Source organism: Crinia signifera, chromosome 3 (assembly GCF_055691185.1).
Source record: "Crinia signifera chromosome 3, ASM5569118v1, whole genome shotgun sequence".
Classification (NCBI taxonomy): Eukaryota; Metazoa; Chordata; class Amphibia; order Anura; family Myobatrachidae; genus Crinia; species Crinia signifera.
In genome coordinates, this window is record NC_139219.1 from 10,906,508 (window position 1) to 10,925,971 (window position 19,464).

The 19,464-nt window shown below is 37.5% G+C and overlaps 1 protein-coding gene across 21 annotated transcripts in view; it reads left to right on the forward strand.

Moving 5' to 3' along the window:
- NRXN1 (neurexin 1) overlaps positions 1–19,464 on the forward strand; it is a 1,139,759-nt gene that overhangs the window by 554,763 nt on the left and 565,532 nt on the right. For 11 of the 21 annotated variants that reach the window (XM_083175246.1, XM_083175248.1, XM_083175268.1 and 8 more), the window contains 2 exons: positions 4,573–4,776; positions 6,507–6,533. In XM_083175246.1, the coding sequence (XP_083031372.1) occupies positions 4,573–4,776; positions 6,507–6,533 (231 nt within the window). The remainder of the gene's footprint in view (positions 1–4,572; positions 4,777–6,506; positions 6,534–19,464) is intronic. The other 10 variants (XM_083175250.1, XM_083175251.1, XM_083175266.1 and 7 more) reach the window with 1 other exon arrangement.

Sequence of the window (19,464 nt, forward strand, 5' to 3'; positions counted from 1 at the left end):
GTACCATGGCCATGATAACATGCAAATCCATGCCAATACCCATTAACAAGTGTTAACATTAATTAATACACTACTTTAATGGGTGCTAATCAAAATAGATTTTATGTTGCATTCTCTACAAGGAATTGGTATGGAATCCTGGTGGTCGGAGTCCTGGCGGTCAAAATCCTGATGCCGGAATCCCGACTGACGAAATCCCGACAAGGGGGAGGGCGTGGCTCCCCCCCCCTCTTGCGGACTCACTGTGCTCGCCACGCTAATTTATTCTCCCTTTATGGACAAAGTGCTGGGATTTCGGCGGTCGGGATTCCGGTGTCAGGATCTTGACCGCCGGGATTCTGACTGCCGGGAAAGTGACTGCATCCCCTTTACACGCACTTTACCCTTGAATATAAGAATCTCCTTAGCCGACCATTAACTGGATGAGTCAACAGTATATATGACATGTTGGACTTTGTGGCATTGGATTACCTTGTGCCTTCCCCCAATGTTATTCTGGCTTTGATTTACCCAATGCTGTCGTTCTTTTACTTAGTCAAAAAGTGTGAGGTGATCTGAGAAAGAGATCCATTTAGAAATGAATAACGTGAACATGATAGGTCACCATAGTGTACCCATCAATTGCTATAACACAACAATATTACTGGATAGAAGCTACATTATCAGTATAAATAACATGTTTGTCATATCCAGCTGTATATATTACATATAGATGAAAGAGGAAGTGATAGACTGTGGACCTTATTCATGTCCATTCGCAGGGTCCCCTTGTTCGCCCGGGGGTCCGGTGTTTTCTTATTGCGCATGGGCATGTGCGTTTCTGTGCATGTGCAAGCGCTTTGTGTGCGGCCACGGCGAACAGATCGTTCCCTGGGTACACACAAGCAGCCTTGCGGGCAGGGGCGGAGTGGGGCATGGGGCGGCGGGCTGCCTCATTACCATATGGGAACGCCTAAATGTGAAGATAAATAGAAATTTACATTTTGAAGTGCTAATTGAAAAATATCACCTCCATAAGGCATTATATACTAGCCTACTCACTTGGGACAACCAGGAGAATCCTGAAAATTTGGTGTCTCCCACACAACCTAGACTCCACTCACAGAGCACAAGTGGTTGGTCTTAGGGGGCTCGATGAAAAGATTTGTGCTGAAATGTGTTATTGTAGGACCACCAGCCACTTTTATAATGCCTGGTTTCACTGCACTGTATAGCGGGGGGGGGGGGGAGGGGTCAGAGCCACTGTATAGCGGGGGGTCAGAGCCACAATGATTTGATTGTGCCACAGAACCCTCCCGTGCAGGCCAGCATTATGGACACTACAGTATTTCCCCTTTGAGCTGATTGGGCTGTCCTTTCCCGGAGGAGGGGGCAGCAAAGTCAGCAATGATGTATTATATATGAAGACTGTTAAGTTGGAGAAGAACATAATTCATCCACAGTCTTAAGTTACTCTAATAGTGTGTACACACGGTTTGGTTTAGAGTATTTTCTATTTGATTTTGCTTATATAGGTAAAATCAAATAAAAATCGGATAAAAATCGAATCGTTGTCAGCCACATTTGATGCCGATTCGATCCCGATACATGCTCCCATTTAGTCCATATCAAATAGGAAAATAGACTGTGCAGGCAAGACTATATAGTACAGTTATAGTACAGGTCTTTACTATATATTATTGTTTATTTATTTATTACCAGTTATTTATATAGCGCACACATATTCCGCAGCGCTGTACAGAGAATATTTGAACATTCATATCAGTCCCTGCCCCAGTGGAGCTTACAATGCACATATGGAGCCACTCTTGTTAGAGCGGCTCCCAGCGAGGCTATCGCTATTGCCATCCAGTGCCGTGCGCCAGAAAGGGGGAGAGTGCGCATGCCCCATTCTCTCAGAATCCCTGCTCCGCACCGATGTTGGCTCCCTCCCGCCCAGCTAACGGACAGGTACAGTGGGACGCGCGACAGAGAGAGAGACGCTTGCGGGTCCCTGCCCCCACCATCCGCTGTCCGACAGCTTTTATTGTAGCGGTCAGGAGCTGTAGCTCTATCTTCCCCAATTGGTGTTGTAGCACCACGAACAAATTCAGCAAATATGTATTATCAAACTACCCCCCCCTCCAAACTACTCCCCCCCCCCCCATAGCCAAAATACAAAAAGTTCCACAGCCACCACCTGTATTAAACACAACAAGGATGTCTTCCTCACAAAACATCCTTCATTTTGCAATAGGCTGACTAACCCCCCCCCCCCCCCCAGTTCCCTCCACCCTAGGCAGCCAAAAACTGCTTAATGGTCAAGCTGACCCTGAATGTTATTATCTTTTAGTTAGAAGGTGCCAACAGTTTGTGTATTTAACAGTGGCAAACAAATGTGTTTTTTTTTTCTGGGAGGGGGGTCCAAAAATAAAATCTCGTCACGTTGCCTCCGGGACTTTTTAATATCATACTTAATATCAATCTTTTTTCAGGTGGGCTTTATGGGTACTCAGAACCCCCTTCCCCTCGTGCACTCTAGTGTTTAAGGTATAAAATCAACTTGTAAAACCTGTACAAAAACAAAACAAAAAACAATAAGTACCAAGAACAGCACAGGCCAATATACTATTATATACATCGTTTGTAAACAAACAAAAACATTGTTTAAAAAAGTGCTATACTGTAGTATAGTATTTGCATTGTGCTTTTTTCTTTGCCTCTCTACATCTGGATTTATAAGAGTTTTAAAACTCACAATTTATGAAGGCAACAACATGCACTTTTGTTTTGCTTTTTATCCTGCTGCCACGAAAGTAAGTATGATTTATTTCGGCATTATGATCTTTCCCTGATTATACATAAAACCAAAAACATCAGTCTAATCTCGGGGTTGGTTTCATTTTTTATGGAATGCGGCAGATGGAATGACAGATGTCACATCAATATAATTTGGCTCCCACTCTCGTTTGCATTGTCAGGCACAGCATGAGCCTATATTTTGCTTAAGATTCTCACAGGTATACAATATATACTCTAGGTTTAAGCTACAGACAAACAGTATATATATATATATATATATATATATATATATATATATATATATATATATATATATATATCAGATCCTGGTACAGTATATGGTTCTGTTACTGTATACGAAGCACTTCTCTCTTACAATCCTGTTTTGACCAAAACATTTTTTTTTTACCATTAGTCATTCTAAAATGAATGTGAAAATAACTAGTTTATGTAATTATCTCTCATCTATTATTCCATTATGCTCTCTCCATTTGTGGTGTATTTTATGTCTGTGTTTGTAATGTCTGTTGTTGCATTGAGCAGTGTCTGTTGCCTTTCCTGTTATAATGCTGCTGTAAAGCTTTTAGAGATACATTTGGGTATTTGATGGCTGGTGATGCCCAGCTGTCTGCCCAGTTGGCATCATAACTGATGATTCTGCTCTGTGCTATCAGTGTTCAGGTTTGGCTTTTAGTGGAAGGAACTAGTGAAATATTATCATCTTCGATTAAACTTTTATACTGATGCCACAGTTATTACTGGTTGTTTGTTTGTTTGTTGTGCTGAAGTCAACATGGAACTTTAAATTGTGATGAGGACAGTAGATAAGAAATCATGCACCACTGCCATAAGCTTTTAATAAATCCTATGTTTCCAGGGAAATATGTGACCCTATATAGGGGACAAGGCATGGTTTAACTGACTTTAATTTGAGTCACAATCTTCTGTGCAATTATAATTATTATTATTATTATTATTATTATTATTATTATTGGTTGTTGCTGCTATTATTATTATTATTGCTGCTGTTGCTATTATTACTGTTATAGAACAGTTCTGTTTGTGGTGGCTCCAGGGAAACTAAGCCCCCCTAATATAACCCCAGTGAACCCCCCTGTCCCCATGCCACCCACTAGGGGACAGGGGAGCTTCTGTGCACTGTTTACAGTCTGCGCATGCACAACTCAGAGCATCAGCAGCCCCTGTCTAGGAAAAGGTGCACAGCAACTGCAGGGTCAGATTATCCTTGTTTGGGAGGGACCCAGTGTGTGTGTGTGGGGGTGCAGGGTTATCACCCATGTTTTTTCTCCCCACCTTAATCTGGCACAGGACACGCTGTTCAAAAGTGAGGAAATGTGTTTTAGGAGGAATGTATACTTTGTAGGTCCACGGTTATCAAATGCTGTCATCCAGTGTTTCAATGGAGCTCCAATTAGTTACAAATGTTGTTGCTCTATTATACTTTTAATTAATTAAGCCAGAAATCCAGAAAGCAAAAAAACTCATTGCTGCCCCCCAGGACGAGGCAGCAATGAGTTCACAGCAATGAGTTCACAATAAATCCACTTATTCTTTTAAAGGTTTGATAAATGTACTCTAAAGTATTTCTGAAATAGCTGATCTCCATTTCCCTTCAGTACTGTATTAATCAGTACTGTACTTTATTGTAATAAAAAGGAACTATAGAATGACAATATATTTAGGGCAGAGATCTGTGAATTACAGAATGCATTGCAGAAATATCCAGAAGAATGAAAAATAATGACCGATGATTTTTTTTATGTTTTTCAGAGGCAACAGTTTTAAGTTATGACGGAAGCATGTTTATGAAGATTCAGCTCCCTGTAGTGATGCACACAGAGGCGGAAGATGTCTCCTTGCGGTTTCGGTCTCAGCGCGCATATGGCATTTTAATGGCAACCACTTCGAGAGATTCGGCAGATACCCTACGTTTAGAACTAGATGCTGGACGCGTAAAACTTACGGTTAACTTAGGTAACACTGAAAAGAAAAAATTAACTTGTCTGTAAAGTCTACATATGTATTCTTGCCTGCCTTTTCCCCTTGTTTAATTTTCTCTTTTTATTTGTCTTCAGTGTTTATATCTAAAAATGTTTTTTAAAAACTTTTTTGATTTATTTTGCTTGCACAAGAAATAAAGTTTTTATTTTTTTACTCTTGTCTGTTAAAAAGAGAAGACAAAAAAAGTGTTTATTATATCACTAACCATTTTATTAGATCAGAAACTACACTTTTAGTAAAATATTATTAGGGAAATATAGATGTGATAACGTGACAAGATCGGAGATATATATTTGACCAATTTAAACATTCTGTGCTTCTCTTTTTAAACAATCTCTTGTACAATAAATATTTTTTTTCCTGTGATTGCATTATTTTAAAGTTTTCTATATCGAAAGTGAACATAACCCTTCAATGACCAAGGTCTGCGGCCCTTAGCAAACAGTCTGAAGATCATAATCCACACAATCTCTTACACAGAAAAGATGCTCTGGTGGATAAAAAAAAAAAAAAAAAAATTAAACATGAACACACCTTTTAAAAGCAGCCACAGAAAATGTTATATTGATTTTATGTAGGTTTTTATAAAATCCTCATTTACTCTATGTAGAGTATTTGTTTTACTTTATTTTTTTTTTCTTAACTCTGATTTAAGAACTTATGTAATTAAGATAGAATGTATTGCCTAATGACATTAAAATAAACCACTGGATACGATACATAAAAAAAAAAAAAAACAGGCAAAATACTGTAGGTTCAAGGAAGAAACGTTCAATAATATTTTTTAGACACTCCTTTGTCTCCCTCTAGTGGCTGACTTACAGTTTGCTAGATATGTTTAAAAGCACCAGAGGTTCCATCAGTGCAATACGTTCTGTAGCAAGATGTGTGCATATTTTGATCTCAGACTGTTTGCCACCACTTTTCTGATGCGGTTGACGACACATGAAATACTCTGCTATGTGGAAACTAAATCTTGGTTGTAAAGAATATGTACTACTCCTCAAAGGAATAAAAGTGAGCTATTTACGAAACACAAAAAGAATCTCATTCTGCAGATTGTTTTTATAGAGTATACTGACTATCTTTTGAACATATATGAAATATATTTTTAAAAACTATTGAGTTAATTTACCAGGAAATATTTTTTTTCGCATATTCGTCACCCTTCTACTTCATGAAATTGCATTGACAACTAAAACAGGGTTTTAGCACAATATATCTGTTTATAACGTATATAAACAGTATATATATTACAGTAAATACTATTTTTGTAATCAATTTTTTTTTTTACCTTTGAGGTAGAACATAGTTACCAGAGATGACAAATCTTTTCGTGGAAAGCTCTTCACCCCATTGTGACGGAATAATATAGCTAATTTAATTGCTTACCATTCAATGTTCTTGCACATATGGGGGAATTGTAGCTTCCTGTCTAGATTCTACATCTTTGATTGCCATACAATATACTTAGATTTGTTTCCACATAGCACTGTTTGAAATGGCCATTTAAAATAAATAGTTACTTGAATTATTAAGACAATTTTGTGTCTAAGTAAGAGTGGCGCAGTAATACTTTTAAACAACGTGGCCACATTTGCATGTGTCTGTCCCCGGAAGGGTGGACTGTTATTTTATTGGATGTCTGCAGCTAATACCTTGAAGGATAAATTTTCATTTCTCATCTATTCTTTCCTATCTAGACTGTATCAGGATTAACTGTAATTCCAGTAAGTGCCTATTCAACATTTTAAAAATGTTTGTTATTATTCTAATTTAAATGAATATACATTATTTGGAAGGTGCATTATTATTTCTATGAAATATTCTGGAATAATAATAATGCTGATAATATTATTATTATTTTATTTATTTTTATATTGGGTGTTAAAAGATTTAATTTGCATCTCCTTAACCACAGATAAATAAAACCAATGTACTGTACTGTTCATTTTATTTCATATGATCAAAATGAATACAATACTTACAATACTATGGGGGAATTCAATTAGCCGTGGTAAATTACAATGGGGCAGGTATCCAATTATCCCCAAAAGCCAGCGCTATCAGGGATTTGATAACTGGTCCATTTTTGTGTTTGCAAAAACACCTGCATCCAGGAACTTATCCGGGATTCATATATTTTTGCCCTAAAATGGGTAGATTTGGGGGGGAAAAAATGGGGTGCATCATCGAGCACAAAACTCGATAACAGTCCATTTTTTTTCAACAAAAAATGTATCAGGCACAATTGTATTTCCCCCTATGTTCATAAAATGTAAATGACCATGCTTTTTTCACCCAATATCAGTATGACACAAATAAATTATATATTATTTATATAGAATTAATATATATTTTATTTGACTATACATTAATGCATAAACTATGATGGAAAATTTTGTATTTGACATAGTCAGATGGGATGTGGACTGTGATTTTATTTTTAAATTATACGATTATAGATATAAAAACTTTTTTTTGTTAAATTAAAACATATTAAAATAAATTACATCCAGATAATGTTTAAAATATCAATTAAGCCATACATGGTGATTAAAAGTTATGGAGAAAAACAGAATTAAACTAGATTTAAAAATACACAAGAACACAAGTGTTATGTTTACGTTTTCTGATAGTGTTATGAAGTGAGCATTCTGAATTTGGTTTATAATTTAAATATTTAATAACATATGTATCTTACAGCAATCCAACTTATTTTTGCACAAAAAAACCCCCACTGAATTTACCATTTTTTTGGCATTTTATTTTTTACTAGTTAATTAAAAATTTTGGTATGCATGGCTGACTTTGTGATACTGTAGCAACTATGATTGACTTCTTGCTGTTAGAAAAATAGTTTTGTATTTGCCATATAAATGATTTTACTGTGTTCTAGAGCAGAAGTCTACACAGAAATAAGGTGATCCCACTATCTAGGTCATGTTTTATGGACTTTTCTATGTCAGTGCAAGTAGGTTTAAAACAGACCCAGTTGACTTTGATTAGTTCTCCTTTAAAGCTATTAAAAACTTTAGGAGTTGAGTTGACAAGCTAATAAAGTAGGGAAGCTTGATTAAAAAAAAAAGTACCAAAATTCCTTTGAGACATACAGCTTGTACTTGGAAATTTTGTGTTATATTTAACTTTTATTTTTGTAGATACTATGGATTCATAGACAGACAAATACAGTGTGCCAGTGGCATGAAATATAATTTCTTATTTTCTTTTAGATTTCATTTTGAATTGTTTCAGCTAACTGCCTCCTTGATTTTTTAGATTTTCTTTGCACTTGTGTCTCTGATTATTTTTCAAAAATTACTTATATCATGACTGACTTTTTGTGTCAAAGTAATTTTCTTTGAGGTTGTTGTCTGCTCTTATTTTTCTTGAAGCAGAGTTTATACATGAGTTTAGCTCTTCCATTTCCTAACGGAATTAATTGGTCTAGAAAAACTTTATTAAGTGGATTAATGTGACTTGCCACCATGGTAAGTAAAGAGTGATTTTAGGAAGTCATGTGACCAATCACCAGGTAAAACTTTTCCTTCTCTATACATATGTGTTGCTATGCTTTAGTATTCCAAATATTACATGATCAAAATTAAATAATTCCTATTGCATATATTTCATTCCAACAGTGTATTTTAACAGGGTAGTTATTAGGAAATAACCATCAAGTTTAGCAAAAATACAACTTTAACATATACATCACATATATTGTACAACTCCATTAGCTGTTCAAACACTAGCAAAGAAGGTCACTCAGATCAAGATCTTTGTCCAAATTACTGTAGTTTTAACATTTTTGAATCCAGTTATTTGTTTATCAGATTTGGCTAAAGCAGTAGATTTCTTTTTAGTAGTCATTATCAGTGTTTTAGGTGCTTATCTATTGCATGCTAATTGGTATTGGTAGTCATATTAGCCCAAACTAGCAGCAATTTAATTTAAATTAAATTGGGTGTACAGATCAATAAATGTTTCCAGTTTTAATTCGTAAATATTGTAACTGTATCATGCAACAAAACAACAACAGCAAATATAGGTTGCAAAACATATTACACCTTAAAAAGTAAAAACAAGTTGAAAATGAATTAACCAAAAAGGATACCTTATTTTCCACTATTTGAATTTTAATTAACAGTTTGAATTGCAAATAAGACAAGGAAAAACTAGCGTTTGAGCTACTTGAAAATCATTTTGTGACTGGAAAGTTATTTTTATTTACAGTATCCCATTAATAAAAGTAACAAGACTTGGTATGGTTTTCTGACATCTTATTACACCTGGGTAGCATGATACTAAAAAAACAAAACAATACATATTAGAACCCTTAAAATAATTAATTGTGGTAAATTGGAGTATTTCTCTCTGAGCAATAAGAGTAATTACTTCCTACGCTTTAATTTGACAATTACTATAGTCTTTCTTCTTGAAACATCTATGTTTAATTGCATAACTGTCATTTAGTTGGTATTTTTAAATTCTTCTATTTCTGCTAAAATTTAAATTAATTTTTAATGTTAAAATGTCAATAGAACATTGCTGTGAGTTCATAATTGCTTCATTATTATCTCCTCATGACCGTTCCCATTATACAGTACAGGTAAAAAAAAGCTTTTTAATTGTAGATTATCTTTGAGCTACCAGAAGATCAAGGGGAACTCATGAAAATTGATTACAATTACTTCAGATTAAGACTTTAATAATGTAATGCTTTTTCTTTTGCTAAATAAATGAATGCACTTTTTGACAATATTAAAATACTTATTTTTACCCACATTCACACTTATTACTTTATTAAAATACTAATTATATTATAATTAATTATAAAACATATAACAATGAATATTCTATATATGTATAATTAAACACCGTTAAAGACATTGTTTAAAATTAACTTTAAAATTCTCAAAATGTTCAACTTATTAAAATAAAATATTACAATTTTCTGATCATCTTAAAAATCAGTAGAGCACATTATTTATATTTATGGATACAAGGCAATATTCATTGTTGATATAAATTAGGGAATATTGAGTACAACCAATGAGCTTACTTCTTGCCCCAGATGGGCAATGAAGACAAAATGGCTGACTGCTAATGTATTTCAATTTTAAGGTAGAAAACTATTGTACATATTAATAAGGTGAATAATCATATACACAATGAACATAATAGGCTCACAAGTTCCAATCAGGGATTCCAAATGACAGAACATTTATCTTAAAGTGACAATAAATACTATTTAAAACCAATAATATGACAATATTCAGTAGATGTACAGGTCAATAAATATCTGCATAGAAGCAAATTTATCTTCAAAATTGTTGACCCCTGATGAATTATAATTCAAGGTCTCGGACAGAGATAATTTTTTAGGCAAAAAAGAAAATTAAAGTATACCTATCTTGGATTCCTGACTTCATTGGGATAAGCAACATATGGTCACAAAAACATTTCAGATCAAACCCATCGTCTTATTTCAAATGAGTGAAGTAGGTGAATATGTCAAGTCTCGAAGAATTTCTCATTTCATTAAATGAGAATGTTACAGTCAGTGGGGTGTAACAATAGCCTTGTAGACCCCACATTGGTGGGGAGGCGCTGTATAGGTGTTGGTGCCAGGGGTCTGCGGGGCTATTGTAATGCTGCTGCCACTGCGGCATGCTGTGAGCTCACCTGCCACCTCTGTGGTCAGGACCCGATTCTGCTTCTAACTCAAAAAGCCACTGTAACAGTCTAGCTGTACCTCTGTGGTCCTGGCTCCCCTGTCAGCTCCTGGCTACTACAGCTTCTAATCTGAATGGACCATCACAAAATGTCTGCCCCCATAAAGCAGAAAACTGTCTGCTGTATGGGGGCGGACATTTTGTGATAGTCCGTTTACATTAGACGCTGTAGTAGCCAGAAGCGGACAGGGGAGCCAGGACCACAGAGGTACAGATGTACTGCTACAGTGGCTTTTGGAGTGGGGGGGTTAACTTTGCTGTGGGGGGTGAGGGGGGTTAACAGTGGGAAGTGCTGCCCACAGTTCGGCGGGGGGGGGGGGGCGCAAAATTTTTAGTTGCGCCACTGGTTACATTAAGAGTACATTAATACACATTTGGACTGTAATGTGCAACATGGGACCATTAGATGCCAAAAAGGGAACCCAGCATATATTATATATCACACATCCAAAATAAGTATACTTTAGTATTCTATGTTAAATCTTACAATTCCACCTAAAAAGTTTACTATTTTTTTTGTCTTTTTATTTTCAAGCTGTTTTTAAATGATGACACTTACATATACTTTTAAACTTGGAAAAAAATTTTTAGCACTCATATATGGTTTTAAATGTGAACCTGTCATAAAATAATCTCACAGTCCAAATTTCCTAACCTGTCAAAATGATTGAAAATGATCATGAATTGTACTTTTTACTGGGTGTACATAGTGTTCTAAATATTGTGATCACATTATGTATATGTGTATATAGGTATGCATATATACATATACACAATATATATACTCACAGAGCAGAGGGACTCCGGATGTAAAAAAATAAAGCATAAGACAGCAATGTTAACATTTCATATCTGCTGTTCTTGGAAAAAGTGCATTAAAGCGCTGAACTGTTGATCTAACAATGCTGTCTTAGGCTTGATTATTTTCAGCCGGAGTGCCGCTTTTTTTTTTATCTGTGAGTGTATGTGCGGCTGCCTTGGGGGCATTTGCGGAGGGCAACTGGCCAGTGGTTTCCACAGTGCCATGGTATATCCATACTAAATTTTTGATAAAATTATCAGTGTGATGTTGGCGGCCCTTAAGGTCTTATAGATTCACATGAAAACCATCTGCTTCATGTTATTATGAGAATCTATAAGGCCATGAGTGCCGCAAATATCACATTGCTTGTAAATTAATTTTGGAAGACACCTGGCAACTGTAAATTTGTTAAGGATTTGGATTGCTGGATGTACGCACACATTATATATATACAGTATATATTCTAATAGTATTGTATATGTTTGTTTGACATAAATGGGCAAGACATCATTTATTTTTAGCGCCCCAAATGAAACAAATGTACAAATGTGACATATCTCTGGTAATAAAAAGACAATACTATCTAATGAACTTTTTTTTCTTCCTGGTGTAATTACAGAAAATACTTCACACATCTAGGACCAGATGTAATCGCAACCAAGTTCAGCGTTTATGCGGGATTCCGGAAACTCACGTGTCTTTTTAAAGCGGCAATCATTTACAAGACAAAAAAATAATTCCTCCTTTAAAAAAAAATGATTGCCCCTTTAAAATAATGTCCGAGTTCGGCCGGCATCCCAACACGGCCACCAACCCCAGATGCTATTACGTCTGGCCCTTAGAGTCAAAATCGAATATTTGAGAAATGTTAGTAATTCCATTGTTCATTTTCCATTCAATATGAGTTCAATACACCATTTTCCATAGGGACCAAAAATCCCTTTTCTAAGAAAAAATGTATGTTGCCTTCCTCACATGGCTGAAAGCAGCGCTGACTGTGAACACAATTAATGACTTCTGTGTTTGCAAGCCTTTCTGATTACAGCTTACAAAGGTAAGTCACTTTTACGGTCTGTTTGATGTCCCCGCAAATGCACCTTTACGAATCAGTAAACGACGTGCAATTATCTACAGAAAATAACTCAGAAAAGCGTAAAACAATAAAATAATTGAAAAACAAAAAAACCATGATAAAACGTCAGTGAATTTAAGCAGATAAACATGTCAAACATACAGAGTGATTTTTCTTCTCATAGATAAAGTGTCAAAGCAAATGAGATTGGGAAATAAATGAGAAATATTGTTCCTTGCTGGCCTGCATTCCGCTGATATGAACCACAGAGAACCTGCCTTAGTATGAAGGATTATATATATTTATATATATATATTTTTTTTTCATGGGACATATAGACAAATGAGGATTTGCAGCGGTGGACTTACTGGAAATGTACATAATATAGAAACAGGTTAAGGATAATATCAATAAATACCTTTTTCCTTCCATGACGGTGAGCAGAATATGGGATCTGAATAAATAATAAATAGTGACTTTAAACTCAGCAGGGAAAGTATACAGTGAAATTGGATATGTTGCCTGCAGGAGAAGCAGGACATAGAAATAACCACAGTAGGTCACGGAATAGCACATCATTATAAAATATAGAAAGAGGACTTTCTTTTACAGCAAAGAGACAAAATGAAAATATTATGGGATTTTATAAACCAGCCTTTTTCGGAGCTGTAATACATATGGAATGTTTCAATTCCTAGCACATCTATCTGAGTATAGAGAAATTCATTAATAATTAACATTACTCTCTTCTTCCCTGCTAAAGATGAATGGGTCTAATCCTGCTGAATTATCCCCCAAAGCGATAAGTGCCAGAGAGGATTGTGGGATAAAATCAGCACTGAAACACCTTATTAGAAGGTCCTTATAAAATATCTGTGTGTGTCTATATTGTACATTACACTATGGATCTTTTCAGACTGTTCAAAGTTGCTTTTGATGTGGAAACATCTTGGTTACCTGATAACTTAAGAAGAGACAGGTTTTTTTGTTGCATTTAGCGAATCATGATATGAAAGTACATTTACCATAGAGAGAACCTGTTGTGTCCACAATCCCAGCCTAAAAAGGTTTAATCCAATCATTGTTGCTAATGTTCATCGATTCCTGCAATACACTCGATAGTGTATATGGGATGGGGGGGCAAGAAAACATGAAACTCACAAATCGTTAAAGTATTTAATTTACCACAATTTTTTGGGATAAGATGAAGAAAGATTAACCTTCAGTTATTTTGGCACACTCTTTGCTGCATCATATTTTTGCACTTAATCATTTACCAGTTCACTTCCGCCAGACTTACAGATGTGTTCAGATTCTTCTAGCTTCTTAAAAATGCATCTTATTTGCATTGCTGTGCCTATAAGATGCACAAGCAGACCTTGCTGATTAAAATGATATGCTGCCTGATTAAAATGACTGTGGCGCTATCTGCATATGAAATGTTACGTTATAATGTAGCAGTCCAATTCAGAATATAAATTTTAATCAACATGGCCTGCTTGTGCATCTTCTATTATTTTACTTTATTTACAGTTTCTTATATAGCGCAGCAGATCCCGTTACTGCGTCTTATATAGCGCAGCAGATTCTGTTACAGTGTCTTATATAGTGCAGCAGATTCTGTTACTGCGTCTTATATAGCGCAGCAGATTCCGTTACAGTGTCTTATATAGCGCAGCAGATTCTGTTACAGTGTCTTATATAGCGCAGCAGATTCCGTTAGTGTCTTATATAGCGCAGCAGATCCCGTTACTGCGTCTTATATAGCGCAGCAGATTCCGTTACTGCGTCTTATATAGCGCAGCAGATTCCGTTACAGTGTCTTATATAGTGCAGCAGATTCTGTTACTGCGTCTTATATAGCGCAGCAGATTCCGTTACAGTGTGTTATATAACGCAGCAGATTCCGTTACAGCGTCTTATATAGTGCAGCAGATTCCGTTAGTGTCTTATATAGCGCAGCAGATCCCGTTACAGTGTCTTATATAGCGCAGCAGATTCCGTTACAGCGTCTTATATAGCGCAGCAGATTCCGTTACAGCGTCTTATATAGCGCAGCAGATTCCGTTATAGCGTCTTATATAGTGCAGCAGATTCTGTTACTGCGTCTTATATAGCGCAGCAGATTCCGTTACAGTGTCTTATATAGCGCAGCAGATCCCGTTACTGCGTCTTATATAGCGCAGCAGATTCCGTTACTGCGTCTTATATAGCGCAGCAGATTCCGTTACAGTGTCTTATATAGCGCAGCAGATTCCGTTACTGCGTCTTATATAGCGCAGCAGATTCCGTTACTGCGTCTTATATAGCGCAGCAGATTCCGTTACAGTGTCTTATATAGCGCAGCAGATTCCGTTACTGCGTCTTATATAGCGCAGCAGATTCCGTTACAGTGTCTTATATAGCGCAGCAGATTCCGTTACAGTGTCTTAAATAGTGCAGCAGATTCCGTTACAGTATCTTATATAGCGCAGCAGATTCCGTTACAGTGTCTTATATAGCGCAGCAGATTCCGTTACAGTATCTTATATAGCGCAGCAGATTCCGTTACAGTGTCTTATATAGCGCAGCAGATTCCGTTGCTCTTTACAAATGTTGACAACACTAAAAGAACAAACTGGGTAAAACAAACAGACATAGAGGTCCCTGCTGCAAGCTTACAATCTATAGGACAGGCACCAGTAATAGCATAGCAGTCCCACCCAGTTGCAAGTCCAGAAGGGAAGCTATATAATACATAAGTGCCTCAGAGGGTTATGTGGGTGGTACCTAAATGTGATAGGCTTGCCTGAATATGCATAGAGATAGAGATATGAAGAAGATGCAATTTTGGCAACAACAAGATGCAGATGTCAGCATCCTCTGTCTCACACCACTCATCTTGCGGTACATGGCGTATTGAGGCTAGATGTATCATACATCTGTACATCCCAACATTTCCAAACCATGACTTGGGTTGGAAAGTCATGTGGTATAAAAAGTTGACATTCAGAATGTTGACACTGAGAGTTGTCAGCTAATTTTTGGCATGTTTATTATGTAGTTTGTTATTGGCTTTTAAACTAACCTTAAACCTACCCCTATTCAAACAGTAGCCTAACCCTAACTATTAATATAAAAGCAGACAAAATCAGCTGTTCACACTGTGTGTCTTAATGTCAACATTATGAATTTTGACTTCTTCAACATTCTGAATGTTGGTATATATTTGGTAGATATTTTGGGAGAGCGACAAATTACATATCATCTATGTCCTAACTGGTGCTAAATCTCACCCATGGTGCACGTCTATGTTATAGTGGGGGGAAGCCATGCCACCACAGTGCTAGACTGATCATAATCCCTTTGAAACACCTGATTTTTACAGCATCCATCAGTGGCAGATGTGCTGTCATACAATATCTGCTTCTCTTCTATGCAGAAAAGGAGATGCGTCCCAACTTTCCCACAACATAACACATACAGTATATTTTCACAGGAGGGGTGGTAAAACAAAGCATTGGTGCATCTTTAATGGGTTATGGCTAGGCAGAGACCTTAGTCCTCTGAGTCAAGTAGTGCCCCGAGTTTTTGCTACAGGTTCTTCTATTATTATTCCATCTTCTGGATAATATAAGGTGGTCAGATGACATCAAAGACGGGCTAGAAATGCTCACTCCACATTAATATGACTCTGCCACCCAGCACTCAAATAAGGACTCCCCCACCAAAACCAAAAGTTTAGAAAGTATTCCCAGGCTCCCAATATGATGGACTATAACCTTTAGCTTTGAATCCTACCTACAATGGGGATGTGGTTATCTTCCAGGCAGTCACAATGTCATGACCGGCGCTGGAACTCCGCCATCAGATTATGCGGTGGAAAAAGGGAGGGTTAGGGTTAAACTGCTATAAAGGAGGGATAAGGGGTGGGGAAGAGGGTAAGGGTGCCTTCCGAGACCCTGTCTTCATTTTTACTATCAGGATACCAGTGTCAGTATTATAACCACCGGGATCCTAGATGCCGGGATCCTAGATGCCAGTATTGTTTATGTATCCCCTACAATGAGCATTCTGCCACGTTCCAAAAAAGATGGTAATTGTAGAAATGCATTTATACACTCTATAAATATACATAATTAATGCTTACTTGTATACATAATTAATGCATAATTATGCTACCTATCACCCACCTCCTTAAACACAAACATACAAACATACATACTTTACATACATAGTTATAGGAATATATTCCTTTAGCAGCACAGCATAATGAAATGGCTTGTGGAGCATGAATAGCAAGCGTCAAGCATGACTTCACAGCACAGGAATTACTCCAGGCTATCAGGAAGCCTCTTTCATATTAATCACTTACCAAAAATGGCTGATTATGCTGTCTTTAAATTAAATAACTGAAATCCATTTTGCATTAACACTTGTTACTTAGATTATGTAGAACATATTTAGCACAGTACATTTTCAATCCTGTGTTATGTGCCTGGCTGTTGAAAACACCAAATATAAGATAGGTGTTCTACAATAGTACCTATGTTTAGCTTAACCAGGGACAACATGCTGTTGAAATACTACAAAACGGAACATATATCTCCCGGCAGTGTCCCCAGCCCCTCCTGAATCCCCAGCTGCATCTAAAGCCCCCCCCCCCCCCCTGCCAGTGTCCCCAGCCACTCCACAATCACCCAATAGCAACCCTGCCACCAGCACCTCCCAGCAGTGTCCTCACATCCCCCATTATCTACAGCCAACATCCCCGGATGCACCCCCCGCCAGCTCCCGCTGTGCCCCATCTCCTACTGGCAACCCTGCCAGCTGCTTATATGGCCACACCCCCTTTACCCGTGACCACGAACCCTCCTCCAGTTTGTAACAATTTTTTTGTATCAGGAAATGGTGGTGGGTATGCTGCCACCCCTCCGCAATCTCCGGCCAACAACTCTGCCGAGCCCCCCCCCCCCACACGATCTCCCACCGACAAACCCGCATGCACCTTCCCATCCACCCACCCCCACGATCTCCCAGCAGCATTCACACCACCTCCCCCCCATGCAAGGGGAGGTGCACTGCCAATATCCCCAGTGCCTCCTCAGTCCACGCCAGCACCCCCGCTGTCCCCCTGCCAGTTTCCTCAGATCCCCCCTGCCATCTACAGTCAGCAGCATCCCCGCAGCCCCCCCCCCCCAAATCTCATGGTGCAATCTCCAGGCGCACCCACCCCCAGTAATGAGTGGGGGACTCCTTATGGAGACTACAGGGAATGCTAGAGGGAGGTGTCTCTGTTATACCCAACCCCACACATTTCTACCCCCACCCATAGTACCCTTTTACCCAATCCTCACCCATGCAATAAATGCTTTCACAGGTTATGGGAGTGCAGCCCCTTACGACGGTGTGAAGAGCGCCCGTAGGGTGTGATGAATCACCTTGTTAATTATATAATTAAATGAATTATTAAATGTTAAAGAAAGAATACAGGCAACTTCTTAAATTTTGTTTATGATTGGTTGCCACCACATTATGTTTTTTATTTCATATTTTATATTAACTATTAATTTGACAGTTTCTAGAGTGGGGTGCTCCTTATTTGTAGGGATGTATTGCGCCACTGCAGGAAAGGGTTGGCCATCTGGCACTTCTGGTATGTTAACCATGCTGGGGTGGAGGAGTGCTACATAATCACTCATCATCAAGTGATGGGTGATCACACCTATTTCCACCATGCACTACAAATGCTAAGGCCAACCACAACATGTGTCGTCAGATCTTTTCCTTCAAACATCCAATGATGTCAATCTAAATGTTGCTGAAATAAATAAAGTTCTGAGGTTATTTGTTACATAGGAAGGGGCTACTCCATGTCCACACCCTAGTTTGCAGCCTAAGGCACTCATACTGCAGCATATATCACTTCTTTGCTCTTTTTTGAGGAATCTGGTCCACCCAATAATCACTGGTACAATCCTGAAGTGAGGCAACCTAGGCCTCTAGGACCTAAGGGGCACCCGGGAATGCCTACACCAACCTTTTCCTCTTGTGTGTATTTTGACACCCAATAGAAGGAAATATTACCTAAATCAGTATGTAAACTACAGCCCCAATCGACTGTGGTTGCACATATCATTAGTCTTTCAGAACTTGCTCTACCAAACACAGCTCCCAAAAATCTATGATAATTAAAAAATCACTTGTTGTAGAGCTATCATTATAAATATTGAACAACCATTGTACTGTATTTTTGGACTTAAGAAGGTTATTTTATCTTGAGCAGAGGAGTATTCTTGATGACCAACAAGACTTGGGTCCAAATGTAATGTAATGGTATGAGAAATAGAAATTTAAAGTTTTTGAGAGATTTTTCCTTTAAAAAAATAAATAAAAAGTGGCAATCATTTACATGGCAGAATTATCCTAATTGTTCTGTGAAATTGATTGCTGCTTTAAAAAAATCTCTCACTTTCTGATTCTGACACCCTATTACATTGGGCCCCAGATGTAACTGTAAGCTATTGTTTGTTAAAGAGTGGCCTAATAAATTACATATATCTATCCCTTCAGGCTCATGCTTTTGCCAGACAAGTATTAATGGCAGATAAGAACCATTTGGACCCATCTACTTTGCTCCTAATAGGCAACCAAATAGGCAAACTAGACATGTCCTGACAATGACCAAGGAGGCCTTTTTTATTGTGTTTATTTCTTTTATTTTTTTGTATTTTTAGTTCTACTTAGTTTTTTCCTAGTATTTTTCCCTATATAAATAATGGTGGAGGCCTAGGAAGTACAAAATAACTAGGTTAAGACATAGCTACTAAATTTACCATTATTTTCCAACTCCAGTTCTCAGGGACCTCTAACGGTGCAGGATTTACAGATGTCACAGTTGTTGCACAGGTGTGCTCATTACTGGCTACCACATTTTAAAATATCCCCAGGTGACACCAATTATTTGAATACTGAAGAGATCCATAAAAACATGTACTGTTAAGAGGCCCTGTGGACTGGTTTACCCCATGCCAATTGAACTATGGGCCAATTTCTGTAAAGCAAAATAAGCA